The 21,839-nt window shown below is 36.4% G+C and overlaps 1 protein-coding gene across 3 annotated transcripts in view; it reads right to left on the reverse strand.

Annotated features, from left to right (window-relative positions):
* Positions 1 to 21,839, reverse strand: part of TENT2 (terminal nucleotidyltransferase 2) — a 46,612-nt gene that overhangs the window by 11,957 nt on the left and 12,816 nt on the right. For all 3 annotated transcript variants that reach the window (XM_074165805.1, XM_074165807.1, XM_074165806.1), the window contains 5 exons: positions 19,179 to 19,248; positions 15,680 to 15,756; positions 12,224 to 12,352; positions 8,067 to 8,110; positions 1,656 to 1,792 (listed from right to left, as the gene is read on the reverse strand). In XM_074165805.1, the coding sequence (XP_074021906.1) occupies positions 1,656 to 1,792; positions 8,067 to 8,110; positions 12,224 to 12,352; positions 15,680 to 15,756; positions 19,179 to 19,248 (457 nt within the window). The remainder of the gene's footprint in view (positions 1 to 1,655; positions 1,793 to 8,066; positions 8,111 to 12,223; positions 12,353 to 15,679; positions 15,757 to 19,178; positions 19,249 to 21,839) is intronic.

Below are 21,839 nucleotides of genomic sequence, written 5' to 3' on the forward strand. Positions count from 1 at the left end.
CCCTGACGTCAGCAACTATGCTATCTTCATTGTCCTCTTTTTCAAGCTTTGTTTTAAGCAGAAGCTCTGCTGTGCCTCTGTGATAAAATTTAGGTAACAGTCTTTCCTCATTTATGATCATCATGAAAAATAATATTCAAGATTACTATCAGTTCAAGTACTGATATTGCAGCATTCTTAGTCTTCATACTTCTTGGTATACCCTTCATGTCTAATAGCAGGCAAAAAAAAAAAAAAAAAAAAAAGTCTTCCTGGACCAGCTATTGACTTATGCAGAAATCTGCTCTTAACTATGTTCCCAAGCATGCAAACTGGAAAAGTCAGATTAGGTATTTTTCCTGCATTTGGACAAGATCTTCTCTACTAGTTTACACAGGCAAACCAGAAACTTTTTACTTAAGGGAGAAGATATTTACTTTCATATATGAGAAGATTAACAGCTCGTTATACAGACAAGTAGTGGAGGATGCATCTAGTGTCCCACATAATCAGGAACTTGAGGATATGCCCAGCAATGTCTTCTAATTTACCTGTTTAGCAAACAGCACCTTGCCAGCTGAAAGGACAGAAGAAACTCAGGAGAAATTTTTAGGACAAAAAGAGCATTTCCTGATCTGCAGAGATCACTGAAGGGAAATCCTTGATGTGAAAATCTCTCAGAATCAGGTTTAAGCATGCACTAAATGTAATTAGTTCATGAATTGCCACAGACCATATGGATTTAGCTTACACGTTCCCCAGAGATGTTTTCTTACAAGGATTTCATGATTGTTCACTTCTTACATTGAAGTAAAAGGTGAATACTTCAAAAATTATAATGAATGGCCAGCAGTTACACATCTTACTCTCCTTCAGGGAAATGGATATGATGCATGTACACAGGAAAGCAACATGTATGAACCAACTGCCTCAGCAACAAGTTCTTTAGAAAATCCTTAAGCCTACTGAAATATGACAATTTGATACTGTATATGGACAATTGTATATGATACTGTATATGGACTCTTCTTATAAGAAATTCACAAGTGACAATTTGGCAAAATGTTCACCTACAGTGTTCTCAAGTGCCCTCACAACTTCAGCTTCTCCTTCTCTTCTACAAAAAAGTCCAGATTGTAAAATTAAACGCAGATTCTAGCAAACCAGCAAGGTTGGTGAACCTGCTATATATGGGAGAATTCTTCAGTAGGTGTGAAATATATTGATATATATTATAGTCAAAGGAGGGACCCACCTGGTCAGTTACCTCCATTGACCCAGGGTGGCAGAAGACAAGCACAGCTATTAAGGTTCAAATAATTCATATCACAGTCAATACCTTAAACTACAACCAAGAAGAATAGATTTTTCTCACACGTGGATATGCAGTTTTAGAACAGTGTAATATAACAAAATCCAGCTATTTTTAAAGGACAAGGCTCTCTAACTTTTGGCAGCTGTTTTACAGGATAGGATGCTTGGCTAAGCAAAAGATGTCAGACACTCTTTATCAGCATTCCTGTTACCCTTTAGTCTTTTTACCCATTTCCTCTCCGTCAGCTACCACTCCTGCATTACTGCTATTCTTTCTCTTCAAGGGCTAAGTGTTGATATACTGAACAGAAGGAATCAAAGTTTTGCGTATTCTAAAACATGAAGATGAGCTTATTACTTACTCAAATTCTGTGGCATAATATTTGAAGAAGCCTATTAGCAAATCTCCAAGGCTTGATCCATTTTTTGAGAGGTAAGGAGGAATGGTACGTGGAACACGATGAACAAGATGCAGCTGCATAGTAGGATCAAAAGATTCCTGTCAAAATAAAATCAGAGACCATGTATATACACACACACAGACCCTTAATCTAGGTGCATATATTTTTCACAATAAAAAAGCTGCCTATCATTTTCTTATTAGAGGTTCAAGGACAACTTAAAAGCAAAGGACTGTTTCTCTTTTGCTCCTCTGCTGGTTACTAGTTACTCCCCCTGCACTCAGGTAGAATCATCTTGCTCAAGAACATCTGAGACTATCCCTTGCCTTCTGTTTGCTAAAGAATTTCAACACAGATAATGTCTGAGCTGGACTTGCCTTTACGTGCTAGTAAAACCGCATGAGCAGAAGCTGAGTAAGGCAGCCTGCACTGAGCTGCCTGCAGCTGAACTGAGACAGGGTAGGTGAAGCTAATGGACTTATTGCCAAGTTCCCATAATTGCAGTATAGAAACAATCCAAAAGGATGGCCTGACTTATTTTTCCCACAGCATGGAGTTTAAATTGTATAAGAAGCCCAGTGGCTCTAACATGAACCTGCATCCTCCCACATAATGAGTTCAAAGACTGCAGCAGTGTCTCTTATAACCAACCTATCTGAAAGAATAATAATACAAAAAGTTACAGAAAAAGCCTGAATACACAGAATACAGCATCTAAGCTGAAGATTGTTTTTCTTTGGGGTGGAAGGAAAAGGGTAGGGAAGAAAAGGAATGCTTAAAAAGGAATCTACACAAGAATAAATTAACATGGTTTTAGATATGCTTTACTGTTTGGGTGTCCATCTCATACTTTAGGTTCCTCTGAGAAACTGGGGTAAGTATCTTCTCTTGCTAGAGAAACAATTTTTAAAAACTGGTAACACCAGGGTACTACATTTTACAGCAATGTTGTGTATTCTAAGGAAAATGAACCCAAGATACACAAAAGCAAGCTTTACATTCACATAAAGAAATACATCTATGTAAATTTAGGTACCTGTTCAGTCATTACTGTATCTCCCCTCCCACTCCTTTGTTATTTTAAAGACTAGTATCAGGCATGACTCAAACTTTATAGTACTAGAATACCACTGGAAGCACTATAGACTGTAGTACTATTTCCATGTTAACAGCTGACAGTGCTTCCTCTGAGAATAGCATGGTTAGCGATCAGACCAGCAAGACTGGAAAGTTTGGGACTCCTGTCCTCTTTTGCCAATTCTATCAAAACTTCCTGGAACCTTACACAACACCTTCTGGGAAAAAAGGCCATACTTCCAGCTGTGAAAAATTTCAAGTCCTGTTCTCACATGATATAACTTTGCATATATTAACATCACAATTAATTAATTTTATAGCTAGCAGAGCTCAGAATCTAACAGCTTACAATCTAACAGAACACACCAAAACCACGGAGACAGACAGACAGAAAAAGCAGATGTGCAGCACATAAAGATCTAAAAGGGGAACAGCTGTTCTTATGCTATACAATATATACAGTTTTAACCCCAAAGCTAATCAGACAGGTACTAGTGTGAAAGTCACTCCTTGCCCATTCCCACAGAAAACTGTAGAAGGCTCACAACAAATGAATTTAGTATTAGCACTATAACAGCTCATGAGGAAATTGACACCGGGGTGGAGGTAGGAGTGGGGGTGAGGAGGGAGGGAGAGGAGGGAAGGAATGAGAACAGGGCTGGTCACCTCCAGAAATGCAATGAAATTACTACAACAGATGTCTACTAAGACTAATAAGTAAATGTTTGGAGGCAGCAAGCATTTTTGAAAAGGGAGAACACGACCCTTTTTCTTCAAATGCTTTGAATGTTCAAGTGCCTGAGAACTCAACGGCAAGAAAAATCTGTCACCACAGTGAGGTTGCATACTGAGAAGCTAAAACCTTAGACTTTGGGATATTATTTTTCAGGATTGTAAATAACCTATTTTCTTCAGTACTATTACAAGCTTAGAAAGGATGTTGCTTTTCCCTATCAGTCTTGACCTTAAGTACCTTTAGATCACAATTAATTACTTTTTATTAATGTTTGTACATCATCTGAATAAGAAAATATAAATCAACAGTTATACTAATAGCAAGAGGCAATATATTAAATATAGTTGTAATAAAACTTTTGGCAAAAAAAAAAAAGACAATATACGTGTGCCTGTATGTGTATGCTTACACCCAGAAAAACTGGAAAAGCAAAAGCCTATCGAATACTGCTTTATCCAAAGATATTTTTTCAGTAAGATTTGTTAGCAGTTAATGAAATAGGAAGTTACAAGACATTGCAGAGTTTTAAAGTTGCAAATCTGTACTTTAAAAAGGGTGCTTATGATAGAAGCATAGTCCAGATGAAGGCACTTCTCTGGATATTTAGTTTGTTTTTTTCTTCACCAAGTTTACAACAATCAAAAGCCTTGTAAGCAGCAGTGATAAAACTGAAAGTCCCCTAATTTGAGGAGCAGGAAATGAACCACATTCCAAAGATTCCCACCCATGGCAGAAGAGATAAAATTCCTAACCTGCACTGGAAGGCAATTTTTTAAGTCTTCATTTAGCAATTAGGATTAAAACTCTTCATTTCTGCAATCTAAAATTATGATGCTTAAACTTTTATTTTTATTTTTCAAAAGCAACTTCAATTTAATGAAACCTGCAGTTCCAAGTTTTACCATGTGTATTAAATACACTTGCCTCACAAAGGTTAGGCAAATCAAAGTTTTCTTTAATCAGAAAGGCATTTGCCTTCAAAAAAACCCCACATACTATTCTATATACATGTAAAAATGCAAGTTACAGTCTACAGCAGCTAACTCGACCCAAAACCCAAGCACCTATTTTAAGAGACACATATAAGTAATTCCCATCTCCGCTTATTTGAGTGGTTATACCACTATGAAAATGGCTCTTAAAAAGACAACTAAGTATTACAAAACAGAAAGCATGACTGAAACTACTTTTCTGGAAGAAAATAAGATATACAGCTTATAGATTCTGCACATAAGGGATGTTGGTAATAAACAGAATTACATAGCATCCTTCAAACTAGTTTAGTTTCAAGTAGGCCTTCCCTGTAAGCGTTCCCTTCTAAACTTGCTCTGGTAGCTTCTTTTAAAACTAGTCCCTAATTTGCTTGTTGTGTCTTAAGATGGCTTCATGCCATCTTAAGAAATGGCAAAGAAATTCAGGATCTGATTGAGCAACAAATATAAATGAGCTATCCATTATTTCAAAATACTCCAAAGTATTTTTTTGCTATATCTTGACCTTGGTTGGCTGGTTTCTCAAGGAAACACTAGCATTCAGCAACATGCTTCATGTTCAAGCTACATAATGCTTACACATATTCTCATTCCACCTTATACACTGGAAAGGAACATAAGCATACATCAAAAAAATCTTTGCATTTGAATATCTTGATGTATAATGTGTTTAACTCTGAATGTACAAAATTCTTCCTTCAAAAAAAGTTTACAGTGGTAACATCAGCATAGGATCCCATCATTTTTTGATAGGTATCTATATCTGCACACATAAAATAGCCTCCCCAGTCTTACAAATGAACATTTAACTCATGTTTATACTTTTAAAATGTGCAACTCAAAGACTGTAGCAAATCTGTCTGTCCAAGGACAGACTCCCATACATGAAGGAGCTACAGTTCATACCATCCCATCTTCTGTCCCACCATTTGCAAGATAGACTGCCTGTGAACCTGAGACAGCAGAAACAAAAATGTGCTCACGCTAGAGGCCGTAAGGTTCACAATCCAGAGCACCAGTGGAGACCCACTTCCATCTGGATTTAAGCTAATACGCCAGGCTGCTCTGGAACACTGGAGACTTGGGCACACATTCCCTTCTGACTCCCAGTTGCCGCAATGCTCACCTCCGGCAAACACACAGGCAAAACAATCAGAAGCCGTAATGGCCTCAGCCACCACAGGTTCTCCAGAGCTTGTCTGTAGAACTCCTGACTTGGAAGCAAGTTCTATATAGGCTTCAAAACTGATCAACATATTTAGTGGGCTACTCTCAGTCAGCCCATCTGGCTGGGGGGCAGGAAGCCCCAGAATCCAATCCCACATCTGACATGGTCCAATACTCCCTCTAAACTAGGGGCTGCAAAACACAACAGCTTGGTGCCAGCTGGAGGCTCCCTCACAGCAATAGAATGCTCAGGTGGGCAGATTTGCTGGCATTCCAGGACTTCTCACCCTTCACATCTACAGTAGGGATATAGTAAGTCACAGAATCTGCCTTTTGTTTCTCACTCAAGGTAAGCAGGTCTCTTTTTACACAGCGCCTACAATTTAAAACAAGCAGTTTCTTTCAAAGCACAGAAGTATTTTCAGGTTGCAGAAAGAGTTGCAGATTTGAATTTGTAAAAAACAGATTGCAGGTAGGGTGGTTTATTTCAGAAGGGGAGAAGCAGTGTTTATGTGTAGTCTTAGGACGGAGACATAGCTTTGACCAGCTACAAGAAAAACATAAGGTTTCTCTGGATACTTAAATTTGCCCATGCTTTGTAATTATTACTTCGGGTTAAAGGAACAGAATTGTTTTGGTCTATTTCTTATTTTAATTTTAAATTTCTTTGCAATATCACAACTCAGAAATTGTAACTTTCACAATTTTTAAACAGTTATATTTCTAATGGAGACAGTAGACAAAAAATATATTTGAAAACTTCTAGCATCATTTTTAAAAATCCTAATCCATAGTTTTATAGTAAGCATGTATAAAATATTCTTTTTATTAGCAATCCTACAATATTTAGTCCATCCTCCAAAGGCAAGATAACTAACAACAACAACAAAAAATCTCCACTGAAACAGGATAAAAAATGTTATTCTTACAGCAGTGTTCTAGAGCCCCAGGAACCTGCAAGTGATTTACCACTTTCACACAACACAAGGTAAAAACTTGCATTTAGCACAAATTCATTAGATTTTTCAGCTTATGGTATTGTATATTTTTGCTTTAATCATTTAAGCCACTAATATTTGTATAGTCCTCTGAAGGCCTTTACAAAGTTCAAGCACTACAAATATAAATGTTACATAAAATATAAATTATATATAAATATAAAAGGAGTCAAGTTACCAATCCTTCCAGTTCTTTTCTTTAAATTACATGCTACTCAAAATGCTACAGCATGTGAGTGTTAAGCAAACATAATTAGCAAAATTAGCAAAAACTGATCAAGAAATGAAAAACATCTTCAAGTGCTTTTGAGCACTAACAATGAAGAAAGTATATAGTACAGTAAAAAATCAGAGAAAAAAGTAAAGACCATAATAATTTAGGACAGGTATGCCTAAGCAGGTTTACAAAATAGAAATAAAACTGCAGTGTACTATGGCTCAGAGCTTTCTTCTGCATCTTGATTATCCTAATTACCCAAAATGGCTGACACCATGGTATTTTCTCCCTGATCTACAGTGTCATCAAACATTCCCCCTTCAGCATTACGGGAAATGCAAATGGAAGAATGGCTAATACTACCTCAGCACAATTATCAGCAATAGTAAAAAAAACACATAGAAAGGGACAGCTACAGCAACTATGAATAAAGAAAAAATTTTAAAAGTGACATGTGAGAGGAAAGGTAAGGAGGAAAGAATTGAGGAGTTTCTGTGAATAAGTTACAGCATAGAACTATTCAGCAAGAGCTCTTTTGTCCCCAGACAAATATTTCAGAGGCTAGCTCTTATTTCTAGGTAATCTTCCTTAGACTAAGTCTCACTAATTACAGTCCTAATTCTGCAGAGGATCAAAGCATACTGATTCAGAGTTCTCTGAAAATTAACAGAGTATGATCTGGACATAACAGCAAAGCCCCCAAAAGTCACTTCCTTTTTGGACTGAAGCCCAGTTTTGTAAGGTCTCAAAAGTCTCCTTAGTAAACATACACCATTCACTCTCTGCACCCAGAAATATCAGGCATCAGCAGCTGTGGGAAGATACGGAATTCTGAAACACCATAGTTGGATGGAAAAAACACTGCTTAACGTATTAAGAAATAAGAATCAGAAAGTTACAGATGACACAGGGATATTTTCCGGTCAGCATAAAAAAATTAGATCAGCAGCTCTCATTAGCACTCATTTCCAACTGTGTGTGAAATCTTCTCATATATAACAGATTGTTTTCGCTAAGTAATAAAAAGCAGCAAATAACCATTTTCACGCTTACTTTAGTGTATGAATGACCAGGCTTACAGACTGTGTTTAACTTAATCCATTAGAAATATTTAAGAATTCATGTATTTTAGATAAGCAGCTTCATACAAATATATGATGTAGTAAATTCATAAGAAACACTTACTGGGTAATTTTTTTGGAGGGATGGAAGGATGGGTTCAGGTAGGGCTATAAAAAAAAAGTTTAAAATTGCTGTGATTCATGTAATTCACAGGAAACAATATCATATCAACTACACCAAAGGGTTGGACTGAAATTCCATCTTAAAAACATCTATCAATGACTTTACTTTCATGCATTTTGTAAATTATTCAGCAAATCCTTCTATTACTATATTTTGTATATAGTAGCATAAGAAGTTAATTCAGCTAAGGGAAGCTGTTACAAAGATACTATTTGCAGAAGACATGAAAAATTCTACAGTAGCTGGGTGCTACTTCATTTTTAAAATTCATGGTAATTCATGGCTATAAGAAATTCATCTAGATTCCCTAAAGGAAAAAAAATTGTTCTTTTTTTGCCTACATCTAATACAATATGATTCTATCACAGCATAGGAAGTCTCCAGATACTAGAGAAGTACACATTCTTCAGATGCAAAGGATTACATAGTGAGTCTCCAAAGGTAACCTAAAGATAAAACGCCCAACAGACTTAGTAATCATTGCTAGCAAAATCCCCATAAAACATATACATACAGTCTAACGCTGGTAGCTGGTCTCCTAAACAGCAAGCAGGTTAAAGAGATTATGCAGGCATCAACGACAGTAACAAACACAAAATGAACTAAGCAGTTGTTAACTTTTATGAAAGTCATGGATGGGAGAGCATCTATTGCACGATACAAGAATCAGGGAAAAATCTTATGTCCCAGATTAGGTGGTCCTACAGATAGACAGAACAAAAATCCCACGGTATCCACATCCCACGCAAGTCTTAGAGCAGCTACAGAACTGTTAGAGCACTCCTCATACTAAAGCTTTAATGTCATGTCTTCAGCATTTTTTTTTGAAGAACTGGTCTACGTCATTCACTAGGGAGAACGATAATTAAGTTCAGCACACAGGACTTCGACTTGGGACTTTATTCACCCTTCAGACAAGGTCTCACAGGGGATGGGATGTTACAGAATACTTTTTCCAAAGGGACTAAGAATCAGAACAGCAGAATTCTCAGAACATGCTTGGGACATCTTCAAAGAGTATACTATATTAGCTAGCAGGACTGCTAAGAATATGATCACAGCTGCTTTAATAATATTTTTATTTTGTTTGTGGGTGTTTAGAAATATGCAAGAGCATCTTATATCTTGGATAATTTCCAGTTCTCTGCCACACTAGAAATAAAAGGCAACAAATTTTTAGCAATACAAGCAATCAAGATATTTTATATGAATCTGTTTGCTATGCTAAGAGGATGGAGTTAAGGGGAAAAGTTACCACTTACCACTAGAATTCACTACTTGATTTTTCCTTTTCTCACTGTACAAGATAGGTGGACCTGTTACCTGGAGGAAAGTTCATGTACAACACACTGATGTATCTACAAAATAAACTCAAGCCACACTAACCTTAGGTCCAAAGACATCCACATGAGTTTAAGAATATGGAAATGGATTAAGTGGTAAAGCAATTTGCCTAGTGAAGACAGGGACACTATTTACTGCAACAGAAAACTTTTTTTTTTTTTTTTTCCTCCCCAGTAACATCAACAAAAGCTCTATTAGACATTCTATGACTAGGACATAAGCAACTTTCAGTAGCATCACATGCATATAGCAGAACTGGAAAATTTACAAAAAAAAGTTAAAATCCGCATGAATAAAACATTAGACTCTAAACAGCTCATGTAAGATACATGTCCAGAGCCACACTTCAGCCTTTTTTAGCAGAAGAGGCTGATGAAGCACAGGTAAAAGTCTCCATTTTGGCCAGTGGACTGCTGATCCTTCCCAGGCAGCTGACTGATGATAGCTTTGCACAAAAAGGATTATTTGAACTTTTTTTTTCCCTTCCCTAGACAACTGTGGCAGCTGCCACAGATGACTACAGCAAATGCCCTCATGCTTTCAAGGTTGTTAACATACTGGCAAGCCTACACATTTATACTTCCTTGTAACTCCCACTCTCTTCCCTTTTGTGAGTTAGTTTTATGCACAGCTCAGTAATTGGCTATCCATGACTGCACACAGCAACCAATACAAGTCTCTAGAGTAACTGCAATACAATGAAAATAGATTTGGAGAATAAATTTCCAAGTGAAAAGGCCTATTCCCATTAGAACTTTAACACTAACTATCAAATGCTTATCAAGTCACTGTTAAAATGGTCACTAATTGCTAGACTGTGTAAACATACTTTTTCTTCTCTCCTGCTTGTGCTTTACCTTTGCGTAGCAAACTTCACATGCAGTACATCCCAACATTTTCAACCTTGTATCTAATAATCACTTTGGCATTTTTAAGTTCATTGTCATTTCATCTCTGCCAAATAAATATTTTTTGTTTGATTGATTTTTCCCCCTCTGGTTTGCACTAAGGATCTACACTGAAGTACTTAGTCACCTATAGCATGGTTTCAGAGCTGTGAAAACAGATGTGCTCACATTCTCTTTTCTTTCCACAGAAACAAAAAAATCTATGGCATTCCATCATAGTATATGTAGAGAAAAAAAACATTCACTGGATAGACTAGCTTATGTCCTACTGTCCTCATGATTGGTACATTATCAACAAGCACACAGTATGGGCATCAAAGAATTCAGAATTATTCCAGCCAACTGGACTGTAAATACACAAAACACCCTCCTAGGTCCTCTACTACAGATACTGTTCAGCTGAAAGAAAAGCCACCAGCTTGAGTCAACTATCATAAAAAGTTTTCCACCCTAGTACAGAGTGGATGTAGCATGATCTTGAAACTAATAAATAGTTTGCTATCCACTCTACAGCAAGTATCTACATTCCAGGCCAAACAAGCTGTCAGAGGAACTAAACATTGTTTCCACCTGATTAAAAAATAATAATAATAATAATAATAATAAAAAATATTAAAACCTACACAAACTGACAAAGATGAGAAGTTTAAAATGAGAGCCTGTGCAATTTGTCCACAGATAGGATCATAAAATGTTAAGAACCAGTTGTCATTACAATAACATGAATAATCAGCACATTACAAAAAAATAAAACAAAGGTGTAGAATAAGAACAAGCAGCAATATACACAGTCTATACGTGAACTGACAGGAATTAAGAAAATACTTCTAGAGGCATGTTACTCCTCAAGACGTACACTTCAGGGGTTCCTTGCCTTCCTTTCAAATCTCCCAATAAAGAACCAAGAAACTCATACTGAGCTAAATGATTTCTTAAATTACAATCCCTATGTCTTAAGCAAGAATTGCAAACTACACAAATCACAAATGTGGACTTCCTCTAATGAAAGAAAGAAATAGCAGGGAGTGAGGGGGATAAGCTCATTTCAATCTATTCATTGAAATGGACTGTATGGGATTCTTGAATTCTCAACAGGGATCCTTAGTTTCTGAGGTAAAGCTTTCCAGCTCCATACGGAGGTTCAACGTTTCAATATACTGAAGTCACAAGAAAAGATACTGCCACTGGCAGTCAAATATCCTAATTTATAATGGTCTTTGACATCTGTCACCTTACAGAAGACCGTAATCAGTAGAAAAATCTAACCACATGGTAGTGCATTCTTGCATACACATGTAGCCCGTGTTCAGTGCTTCGCTCCCCAGAAGACAGCAGAAAGACCCAGAGCATTTGTTGTCCCTTTGAATTTTCTTGGAAGTTCCCAAACTAAAAAAACAAACCAACAAAACAACCACATACAAAAAAAAAGCAACACTAAAAAACCAACCAAACCAAAACCCACTGAAATTGTTGTTTAGGCTTTTCCCTTTGTTAAAAGGCAGATTTCTGTTAAATAGAGCTTGAGTTTATTTTCCCTTTGTTGAAAGGCAGACTTTCATTAACTACTGCTTGAGTTTATTTTATAGTTACACTGTGTCCTGCAGATACACTGATATTTTTTTTATTTTTTATTTTTACCTTTTTAAAGCTGGTAACTCTGCCTCCAGAGAAGAGGTCCACTTGTTACAGAAAAATGCAGCACTAAGGAAATGGAGTACACACCCTTCATTTTCAGATTTTTATGTGTGGAAGAGGATTCCTGCTGGTGTTTAATTTTATTAAAGAGGAAAACTACACAAACATGAACTCAGAAGGGACAGTTTCAACACATTAAAAAATACTTACTCTGTAAATAGTGCAAAACCATCAATACAAGACTATAGCTGTTTAAAGTACCACGACTGGCATCATTTATATCATGAAAACTTGCCCACTTCTTAATCACAACTACTAATGGACGAACTCGATTCTCAACTGCAAATAAAATAAATACATCTCAAAAAAAGCACATTTAACTGGGCAGCAATCAATCAACATTTGTTCCTACTTGATCAATTTGATACTCTTATATTCTAAGATTACCTTTTGCAACCATTTTGTAGAAATTATTTAGTTATTCTACAACTACTATGCATCTTATAAAAATCAGAAAAAAATATTTACATTTAAAAACAGCCTTTTGAGTAGTAAGATCCACAAACACATTACAAGGGGCATGCCAGCTAACTTGCAGATAAGAAAAACTCAATGCATCAGTGAATGTAGCAGTGTCATATCCCATTTCTCTCCAGTTCATTGTACTAATTTTCCCTGAATTAACTTGCTGCCAGGACAGACCACATCTAATTTTTTAATTATTATTTATTTAGGCTATATAAACTTTGAGGCAGGGGAAGGAATTCTCCTGGTTGGAGGACACAGAGCTCATTCTTAAGTTTTCTTCAGGATCCATGAAACCAGTAACACCTGCATGCAAACATTAATTTTTAAATTTGCCTTGTCCTCAATAGCTTTTTATGTAGATAAGATGTTAGATACAATAACTCATTAAATCAAGACATATGTTTTTCATGAAGAAAGATATTAATACAGTCATATTCCAGGTATGATATTGTGATTTTCTGGGAATATACATAGCCTTCTAATTAAGGTAGTAGTTGTTGTAGGGAGCTGTCACTCACCACCACCTCCTAGGGACCTTGCAGCATACTTCATTTAGTATGTGCAGATATGTGGAAGCAGATTATCAGCTCAGTCACGTGCCTTATGATGGCCTTACAATGTTTTATATGTTTTAGAGTATCTTTTCGAGTATCTTTTCTAACCTGACAACATTGTGCAAAGTTTTGTATTCTGCACATCAGGACAGGAATATAACAATAGGTAATCAATTCACCCAGGACAACAGACATCCTACAACAGCACAAGTTGGGGTGCTCTCTGTTATTCTGAAAATGCTATCAAGCATGTGATTTTCTCACAACCTGGTCACAGTGGTTCACCACGCATGCCCCTGTAAGTGGCACTTTTTTTTTCCTCAGCAGGAATGATCTAGATCTAGAAGACCTCTTAGAAACAATAAAGCTTCTTACCACCAGTCACCTTATTCCCAGTGGCTGAACTAAAAAAATATGGCTATTAGTACAGTAACTGTGAGATGCAGAAGAATTACTTTACAGACATATGAACATGCATTAACTGAAATAGGATTTTTCCAAGAACAAAAAATGCAAATAGGCTCAAATTCCCAACAGGACTCTTTTGTGTGTGTGTGTCACAGTAGAAAAGATCTCTTTTTAGTTGACCTTATTCTGAGATAAGGTTTTCTGTCTGCTAGTACCTGTAACTAGTATATAACAGAGTTAGCATGCAACATGGCCAGTAAACTTTTCTTGATACTCTTTCATCAGTGAATAAGCTCCCTGCTCAAGAAAATGCACAGTAATGTCATTTGCTCAAAGGTCCACCTTCAACTAATTGAAAAATACCTACCATCAATTGCTGATTTAATTGCAAACATGCCTCCTTAGGGAAACAACTGATAACACAACAGCACAGACTGCAGTTTCCAGCTCTGCTTAATCTACCTACATTTTCTTGGACGTTCTGCTTTTCTTTTGCCATATCATCTTTGTTGTTTTCTACAGCACCTATGCAGCAACACAGAAGGGCTGATTTCCAAAAAGACACAAGAGTATCCACAGAAATATTTATGATTTTTCTTTTGTAATCATGTTCACAAAGATAGTAAGTCCTTTGTTTGCCTAAGCAGCTGCTTTGTTCTAACGGAAAATGAGACCCATACATCCTCCACATGAGAAGTAATTAGATCTTTTTTCTCCCATGCAGGCTGACGCCCTTCAGCCACAAATTTAACTGAGCAGGCTAATACTTTTAATGGTATCCATCCATTGATATGACTTCTAAAAGTATGTAAAGACACTGTCTGATAAAAGTTTACATTTACTTTTGTTTGCCTTATGGCACCTGAGCGTTTTCTGGTCCAAAGAAGACAAGACAGACTACACTTGATACAGTTTGCCTATTTAATAAGGTCTAGACAATCAGGAGACAACATTTTCAATCACAAGTCTCTTAGCTACTAACTCACTCCTTAACCTCAAGAAAATAACAATAATTACCTTTCATCAGGAGACAAAAAAAAATATCATTTTTTCTGGCCTTATATAAGTGGGCACCAAGGCAGAATGGAAGAAAAGGTGGGACACTAGGACCCTTTCTGCTGCTTTGTTCACATCTGGACTCTTGTCTGCCCTACAGTGATTTGCTGAGAGGAATAAGGGAAATCTGTGGCAGGAGTTAGGAACACCTATATCAACATCAGACTTGGTGAAGTGACCCCATTTCCCTAACCTTTTTAAGCTTGGAAGGAAATCCTTCTCCAATCATATGCCTTCCTGGATGTATGAAGAAATTAGAGTTGACCAACTGATCCAGGACAAGTTGTAGACTCTCCTAGTAACATGAATATGGAACACTGAAACTACTCAGACCAAGATATTAGTAAAAATTAACTAGTAAAAGTAACTTCTACTGATAACTTCCTGTGCTAAGTAGAAAGGAATTCCTGTGTGCGAGAAGGTGGTAAAGGAAGAACCACAAATGGCCTAGAAGAATTAGCCTGAGGTCCACTCCTTATGTATTTATCTGCCAAATGATATTGTGATGCTATGTAAGAAAACCTTAGTTTAGCACTAAGACTGTTGTTCTGTTGTTCTTATTACTTCCCCTTCAGAAGTCTGTTTCACAATCTCTCCCTAAAATCCAAACTCCTGAGGAGACAAAATCCAGCTTTGTTTCGGGATTAATATAAAAACTAAAAGTAGATGATCCAAAAGTATTTTGGATTTTCCAAGGAAAGACTCTGAAAGAGCATACAGACACAGCTAGCTATCAGCCACACATCCCTATCAGTGGCTGTAAGGAAATAAAAGGAACTGGAGATTATACCACTAGATACCCATTAGTATAATGTTCTTGTTATCTGCAGAATACTGCAGCAGCCCTTGTAGCAGATACGTGGACCTTAATATGAAGAATCTTTGTTATCTTCTGAATATAACAATATTCAATTAAAAACATACCTAGCCAATATATATCAGTTTTGTCCATATATATGGAGTAACAGAAGCTATCTTAAAGCTATCTAATGCAGCTTATTAGGTCATTAATTATATAGAAATCTAATATATTCAACTGAATTTTAATAGCCTATTAATACCAAAATACAAATTTAAAAACCAAAGTTTATAGAAATAAGAAAATACATTAAAAACTTACTGTATGCATAGGTTCTCAGAAGGAATGTATTTCTTATTCCTACAACATTGTTTACATTCAAGTCAAACTCCACACGGCTATTGGGGAGGAGAAAAGAAAAAGAATCAAGCATCATGCTATTCACTTTCAGAATATTTATTACCTACTTAATGACAGAGATAATGCTCTACAAACTTACTTCAGAGTTTTGATGCTGTGATGTCTACTCTGGTTTTGTTTATAGTACTCAAATTGCTTATAGACTTGAATTCCATTGTTATAAAAATGTAATTGTTGTTTTACATACAGAGTACATGTAGATCCAAATTTATACCTTAGGACAACTTAATATATCAAATATGTTTGGGATTTTTAACGAATCTTTCTCCCAACCAGATATGCACTGTGTGATTTACTATGGACAACATCTGATGCCAGAGAAGATTCTCTGAGATATCAACTTAGGAAATCATGCCAATGAGCTTAGAAGGAGAATTCCAAGAGATCAAAAGTAAGAATCTTTTTTCTGTAATGATGTGTAATTCCAATTAACCCCAATTGACAAGATTACTATTTACTAGATGCTGATTAAGCAAATTCTATTGCAGTTATTTTGTACTTTAATATGCACATTTAATAGATGTTGCAATTATGGCAAGTGATAAAGGTTTGGGAACTGTTTGGACTCAAGTTCTACTAAAATCACTAAAGGAGAGGGAAAGAGTCAACTGCACATCAGATGTTGCATAACAGGAAGCTTTTGCATCCTCTGTAGTACAGAAATCTTGCTAATTAGTCAAAGGCTTGTCTGGTAGCTCTGCTGGCTCAATGCTGGCTCTCAGCATTGGAATTATTTCCTGGGAAGGACTACACAAAAAAAGATAGTAAGGTTTTAAGTGCAGTGGATCTTTGCTTACTATTATAGGGCCAAAAAAACCCTTTAAGATGAAAAGCGAGACAGAGACTGAATGCTTTCTCATTCACCAAATCACAAGTAAGTGGGAAATGGCAATTTTCAGGTACATATGGACCATTGGCAATACATTAGAATTCAGATGCACAGATACCTTATAGCGGCCTTTCAGTACTTAAAGGGAGGCCTAAAGGAAAGATGAGGACAGTCTGTAGCATGGCCTGTTGTGATAGGACAGGGGGTGATGGTTTTAAACTGAAAGAGCGTGGATTTAGACTAGATACAAGGAAGAATTTTTTTTACAATGAGAGCAGTGAAACACTGGAACAGGTTGCCCAGAGAGGCGGTAGATGCTCTATCCCTGGAAACATTCAAGGTGAAGTTGGATGGGGCTCTGAGGAACCTGATCTAGTTGAAGATCATTGCAGGGGGGCCGGAGTAGATGACCTTTAGAGGTCCCTTCCAACCCAAACTATTCTATGATTCTGTTCTATACCACCCATTGAATTCTACCATCTTATCTCAGCAGCCAGGCATCAAGAAAACTGGCTTTCACTGGAAGCTTGTCATGTTTAGTTTCTGGTTTTAGCTAAAACAAGCTTAATGCCTTCTGTACAGAACATTCAATCCATTTTTCAAGATCTCTGTGAAAAAATGAATGAGTGTGCACGTATGTATATGCATGAGCCTACAAAAGACAAAGGCAGGTAAGGGACTGGGAAGAGACAGATGCTGAAATAAAAAGACAAAACAGGGGTGGAGGTGACAGTTTACATAGGAGAAAAAATAACTGGGGAGAAAAAAAACCCAAACAAACTAAAACCCCAACCCAAAGCCACGTCATTCTCCTCCCTCTCCCCTCTTTCAAAAAAACAGCACAGGAATCCAGATGGTGAATAGTACTGGCTTTTTTAGGATGAAAAATGTAATGGGCAGCTTCTACTCTAAGAAGATTATACTTTGATTTACCATGAAAAAAATAATTCTTTAAATCCTGTCTGTAAGGTATATTCATATCATGACTGTTAATTTTTTTTTTCTTTTTTTTTGCAATTGACCAAAGCATGGACTATTAATGCCTACAAAAAGACTTCAATCTAACATAATCGCTTCCAAATTTAAGGTTTCTTCTTAAAGTTTATTTTCTGATTTTAAATTGGCAAAAAATACTCTTGCTATAACTTCATGATTTATTCAATACTTGTACCAGGAATTTATCATTTAGTGTATCTATAAAGACTAGCATTGTTATATGAAGTTAAGTCATTTAACCCAAATTTTAGCTCGACAATACTTTCAGAAAGCACGGGAGAAACAACCTTCTGTACTGCTAGAGGAGAACGCTACTAGATAAAAATTATTCCAATTTTTAAAAGATAAGCAAGTATACAGAAGTAAATATGAGATTATGTGAAAATGCAAAAAAAAAAAAGTATAAAGCAAAAAGTCTAACAAGTGTTACATAATCTCAGATGCAAGAAAAGCTTAAATGGATGATATTTATTAGTTCAAATGGAAAACATGACAGATTCAGTTTTATCACAGCAGGATTTCTGCCCTGATAAAGGTATATTGTGTCAAAAGCACAATGTGATATGCTTTTATAAAGAAAGGCCAGAGAAGCGGGCTTGTTTGTTTTTAACAGAGACAGTGTTGCAATTTAGAGTTGTATAGGCAGGATAAGATAGGATAGAGTTGTATAGACAGGATAGAGTTGTATAGAAAGGATAAGATAGTTACAAGAGAACTGTTCAAAGTACTATTTACAAAGAATAGTCAATCTATGTTATTCCATGAAGGTGATACATATAAGTCTTAGAAAATCTAAGCCCATAAATATAGGAAGATGTTAACATTCTTGAGACTCCCGAACAATTTGAGTGCTTTGCAGTTTTTCCCTCTATCAGATACTTTTATCACACACAATAAGAAGTACATTGTTCTCTGTCCTACTACATCCCTCTTGAGTATTCATTTTCATGTCTTCACAATGAAGATACAATGAATACAATAACATACAACACATCCACTTCTCTCCAATTACTTCCCCTTCTAAAAAAAAAAGTCACATAATTAGTACCTAACACTGAATAGAACATGCAATACTACTTTCTTAAACAAAGAATACCTCCCCAAAAGACAGCAGAGTATACTCTTCTAAAATAAAGACAATTTTTTTAATCAAGACCACAACCTCATCACAAGAATCCCAGGTTTGGTTTAGTGTTGTTTCTATAGTATAAATGCTGTGAATTAGTCCTTAAGTAGCTCAACAGTTAAGTTTGCACAGCAAGCAAAATTATCTTTCATGACAGTTTTCTTCCCACTGTTGTTTTCCTGTCATGAACCATTTACCAACTGGAGTCCACTATGTACCCATAACCCATAGAAACACATGACGTACTACTACTAATTAACATCCCAGAAACTAAACAGCATCTCAGCCACGAGAGGAAGTAAACTGACTGTCACTGCATGCTAGCTGTACAAATTCGCAACACAAATAAACGAAGTATGAAATCAGCAGGACTACTCATATGGACAGTGTATACATAGACTGCTTTCCTGCGTCAAAGCCTAAAAAATGATGTTGAACAGAATACTTGCCTGACTTTATCCCTGAACTTCACTATTGGCACTTTTGCACGTATCAGCTGAGGTCGCTCAATGTAGCTTGCTGAAAGGGAGAAAAATACACAATTAAGTTTCATGTAAGGTGCTGATCTTAAAATAAGATCCTAAAGTGAAGTCATAGTAACTGATTTATAGCAAATAGTAGCTTATTAAATTTAGCAAAAAAAAAAATCTCAAAAGGGTTGTGCTAAACTAAGTAACCTTTAGCAACTGCAGCAAAAAATACAATCTAGGAAAGCATGTGGAAAAAATGCACTAGAGAAAAACATTAGTGGAAGATTTTTCTGTGAGAAGTCTATTCTAGAAATTTGAACATAAGCAATGCAGTTCTACAATGCTTTCACTGAGCAGTACTTGCAATAGAAATCCTGAGTGGTTATTATTAAGGTTCAAAAAGAAGGGAGCAAAAACATACCTATCCAGGATGGCCAGACACTTAAGCCCAGCACTACATTGTAGCAACATGATCAGCTGCATATCTTCTAATCCTGTGAATTTGCTTAGACTTGAAACTATGCATTTTACTGATCAAAAATGTTAACATAACTGTATCTTCACTAGGCACTGGTTATGCTTAAAATTTCCTCTAAAAACTGTTTATATGACTGATAAAGTACACAGCAAGAAATACATTTCCTATTGAATCATCACTGAAAACAGGACGACACTTTCCATCAAAAATGGGATTAGCTTTATTTGCTTTTGCTTTAACGGTGACAGGACATGCAATAAATATACAATCACAGGAGTGCACCTCAGACGATTATCCACCTATTATAGACACACAAGCCCAATGCCAGACCAACCAAACCCAAACATAATAAGCTCTGCCAGACTCATACAGTGCCGCCAAATGCGCCCTTGCACTCAGCTCCCCCAAACAGTTGTGTCAGTCATATTATCTGCAATTTCCCTATTCTTTACGATATCTCAGGCTATATTTAGTAGTTGCCCATAACCCTGAATGAGAAACATGCCCAAGAAAGTAATGGAAAAGACAAAGAAAAGCGGAGCCTGTAGGTTACATTATATGTATTTGGGAAAAAAGTACAATTTTAATAATATCTTCTGTTGCAAAATGTAGTACCACTTGAATTTGCCCATATGCAACATCATAGATTTTCCCCATGCTTCTATACATTAACCTCAAACTAGCATAAATACGTATGACAAAGCTAGATGTAATACAGACTAAAAAGAACCTTAAATAAAAACTGATCTTCACTTTTTGGGGAAAAAAAAAAAAAGGAAGTATTTCCATCAGTCTGGATTGCAACCTTGATTAAGCTGTGTTATCTCCATTGCACCTGGATGACAACTTCAGGTTTGGCAAAACCCTATTGTGCAATATTCAATTAAGACACTTTTTTTTTTTTTTTTTTTGACTTTCTGAAAGTGTTTTATGGATACGTATGTTTAGACAGATTTGATCTAAGGTAATCCTTTATATGGATTTGAATGCATTGTATGATCCTAAGCAATATACAGACTGGGGCTCAAAAAAAGAGATAACCTTATTAACATACTAATTTTAAAGGAAGAGAACTCAAATCCACATTAACTGAACATACAATCTAGTACAACTTACACAAGTGTCTCCTCTTTTTAGTTGCACCTTCAGATGCATCCAAGCATCCCTCCTCCAACATCCCAGAACATTCTTAAAGTGAAGCTGTATAGCATTTAAGAACTCTCTGCCTCCTTTCTTTCCACTAGCAAATCTAAGACAAAGATCCCCAATGCATTAGCACGTGGTAGACAATGGTGCGTATCTATCTGCACGCCATAGCAATTAACTTTCCTCATTATGACCTTTCTCAAGTGCCCTTTAGAAGTTAGCTGAACTCATCCTAGTGGCAATCCACTTCCAAACACATCCTTGTCTGCAGATGCCTCCCCATACTTGATGGATGCTTGTGCCAAATTCATTGGCTAAGAAAAAAGAATAAAAATCTTAAAACATAATTCCAATCTGTTTCTCAGTGTGAAACAAATCAAAGAGGATGTCAGAAGGCAGTAACTTGCTGCTGGTACCCTCTGTCTTGGCTCACACAGATGACACTGTTATCAGAACCTCTATTGTACATTAGATTGCCATACTTACAAGGGAATAAACAGTCACATACACGTGATGTGGATTTCTGAAACACATACACACTGAATAAGTGCCTTAGTAAACTGACTACCTCACCTTGAAGCTATGATCAGAGGGGCTACACCAAAATACACGTCAAGAATTCTACATAGCTGCTCCACAGTTTATGGCATGTTTGTGAAAAAGTCACAAATGCCACTTCAGCTGTAGTGAAAAAGAATATAACCACTTCAGAGAAGACTAAGCACTGTTTCATAAATAACTTATTAATGCAGAATTTCAGATTACACAGCTTAAATCTCTCTTTTCTTTTACTGAGTAACAGATTAGGCAAATGTTCAAAAATATTAATCCGAAACATGGCACATGCCAAAAATATCTTTGGCATCCTGTACATGTAGCCTGCTCTCATTGATACAGTTATACTAAAGAAAGAGAAACTGGATTACACAAAACCCTGAATCCAGGGTCATGAAGAATCTATGAGTGTACAACCCAGCACAGGATTAACTAATTGTTGATGTCTGGAATTCACTCAC

The sequence above is a fragment of the Numenius arquata genome, chromosome Z (assembly GCF_964106895.1).
Source record: "Numenius arquata chromosome Z, bNumArq3.hap1.1, whole genome shotgun sequence".
Classification (NCBI taxonomy): Eukaryota; Metazoa; Chordata; class Aves; order Charadriiformes; family Scolopacidae; genus Numenius; species Numenius arquata.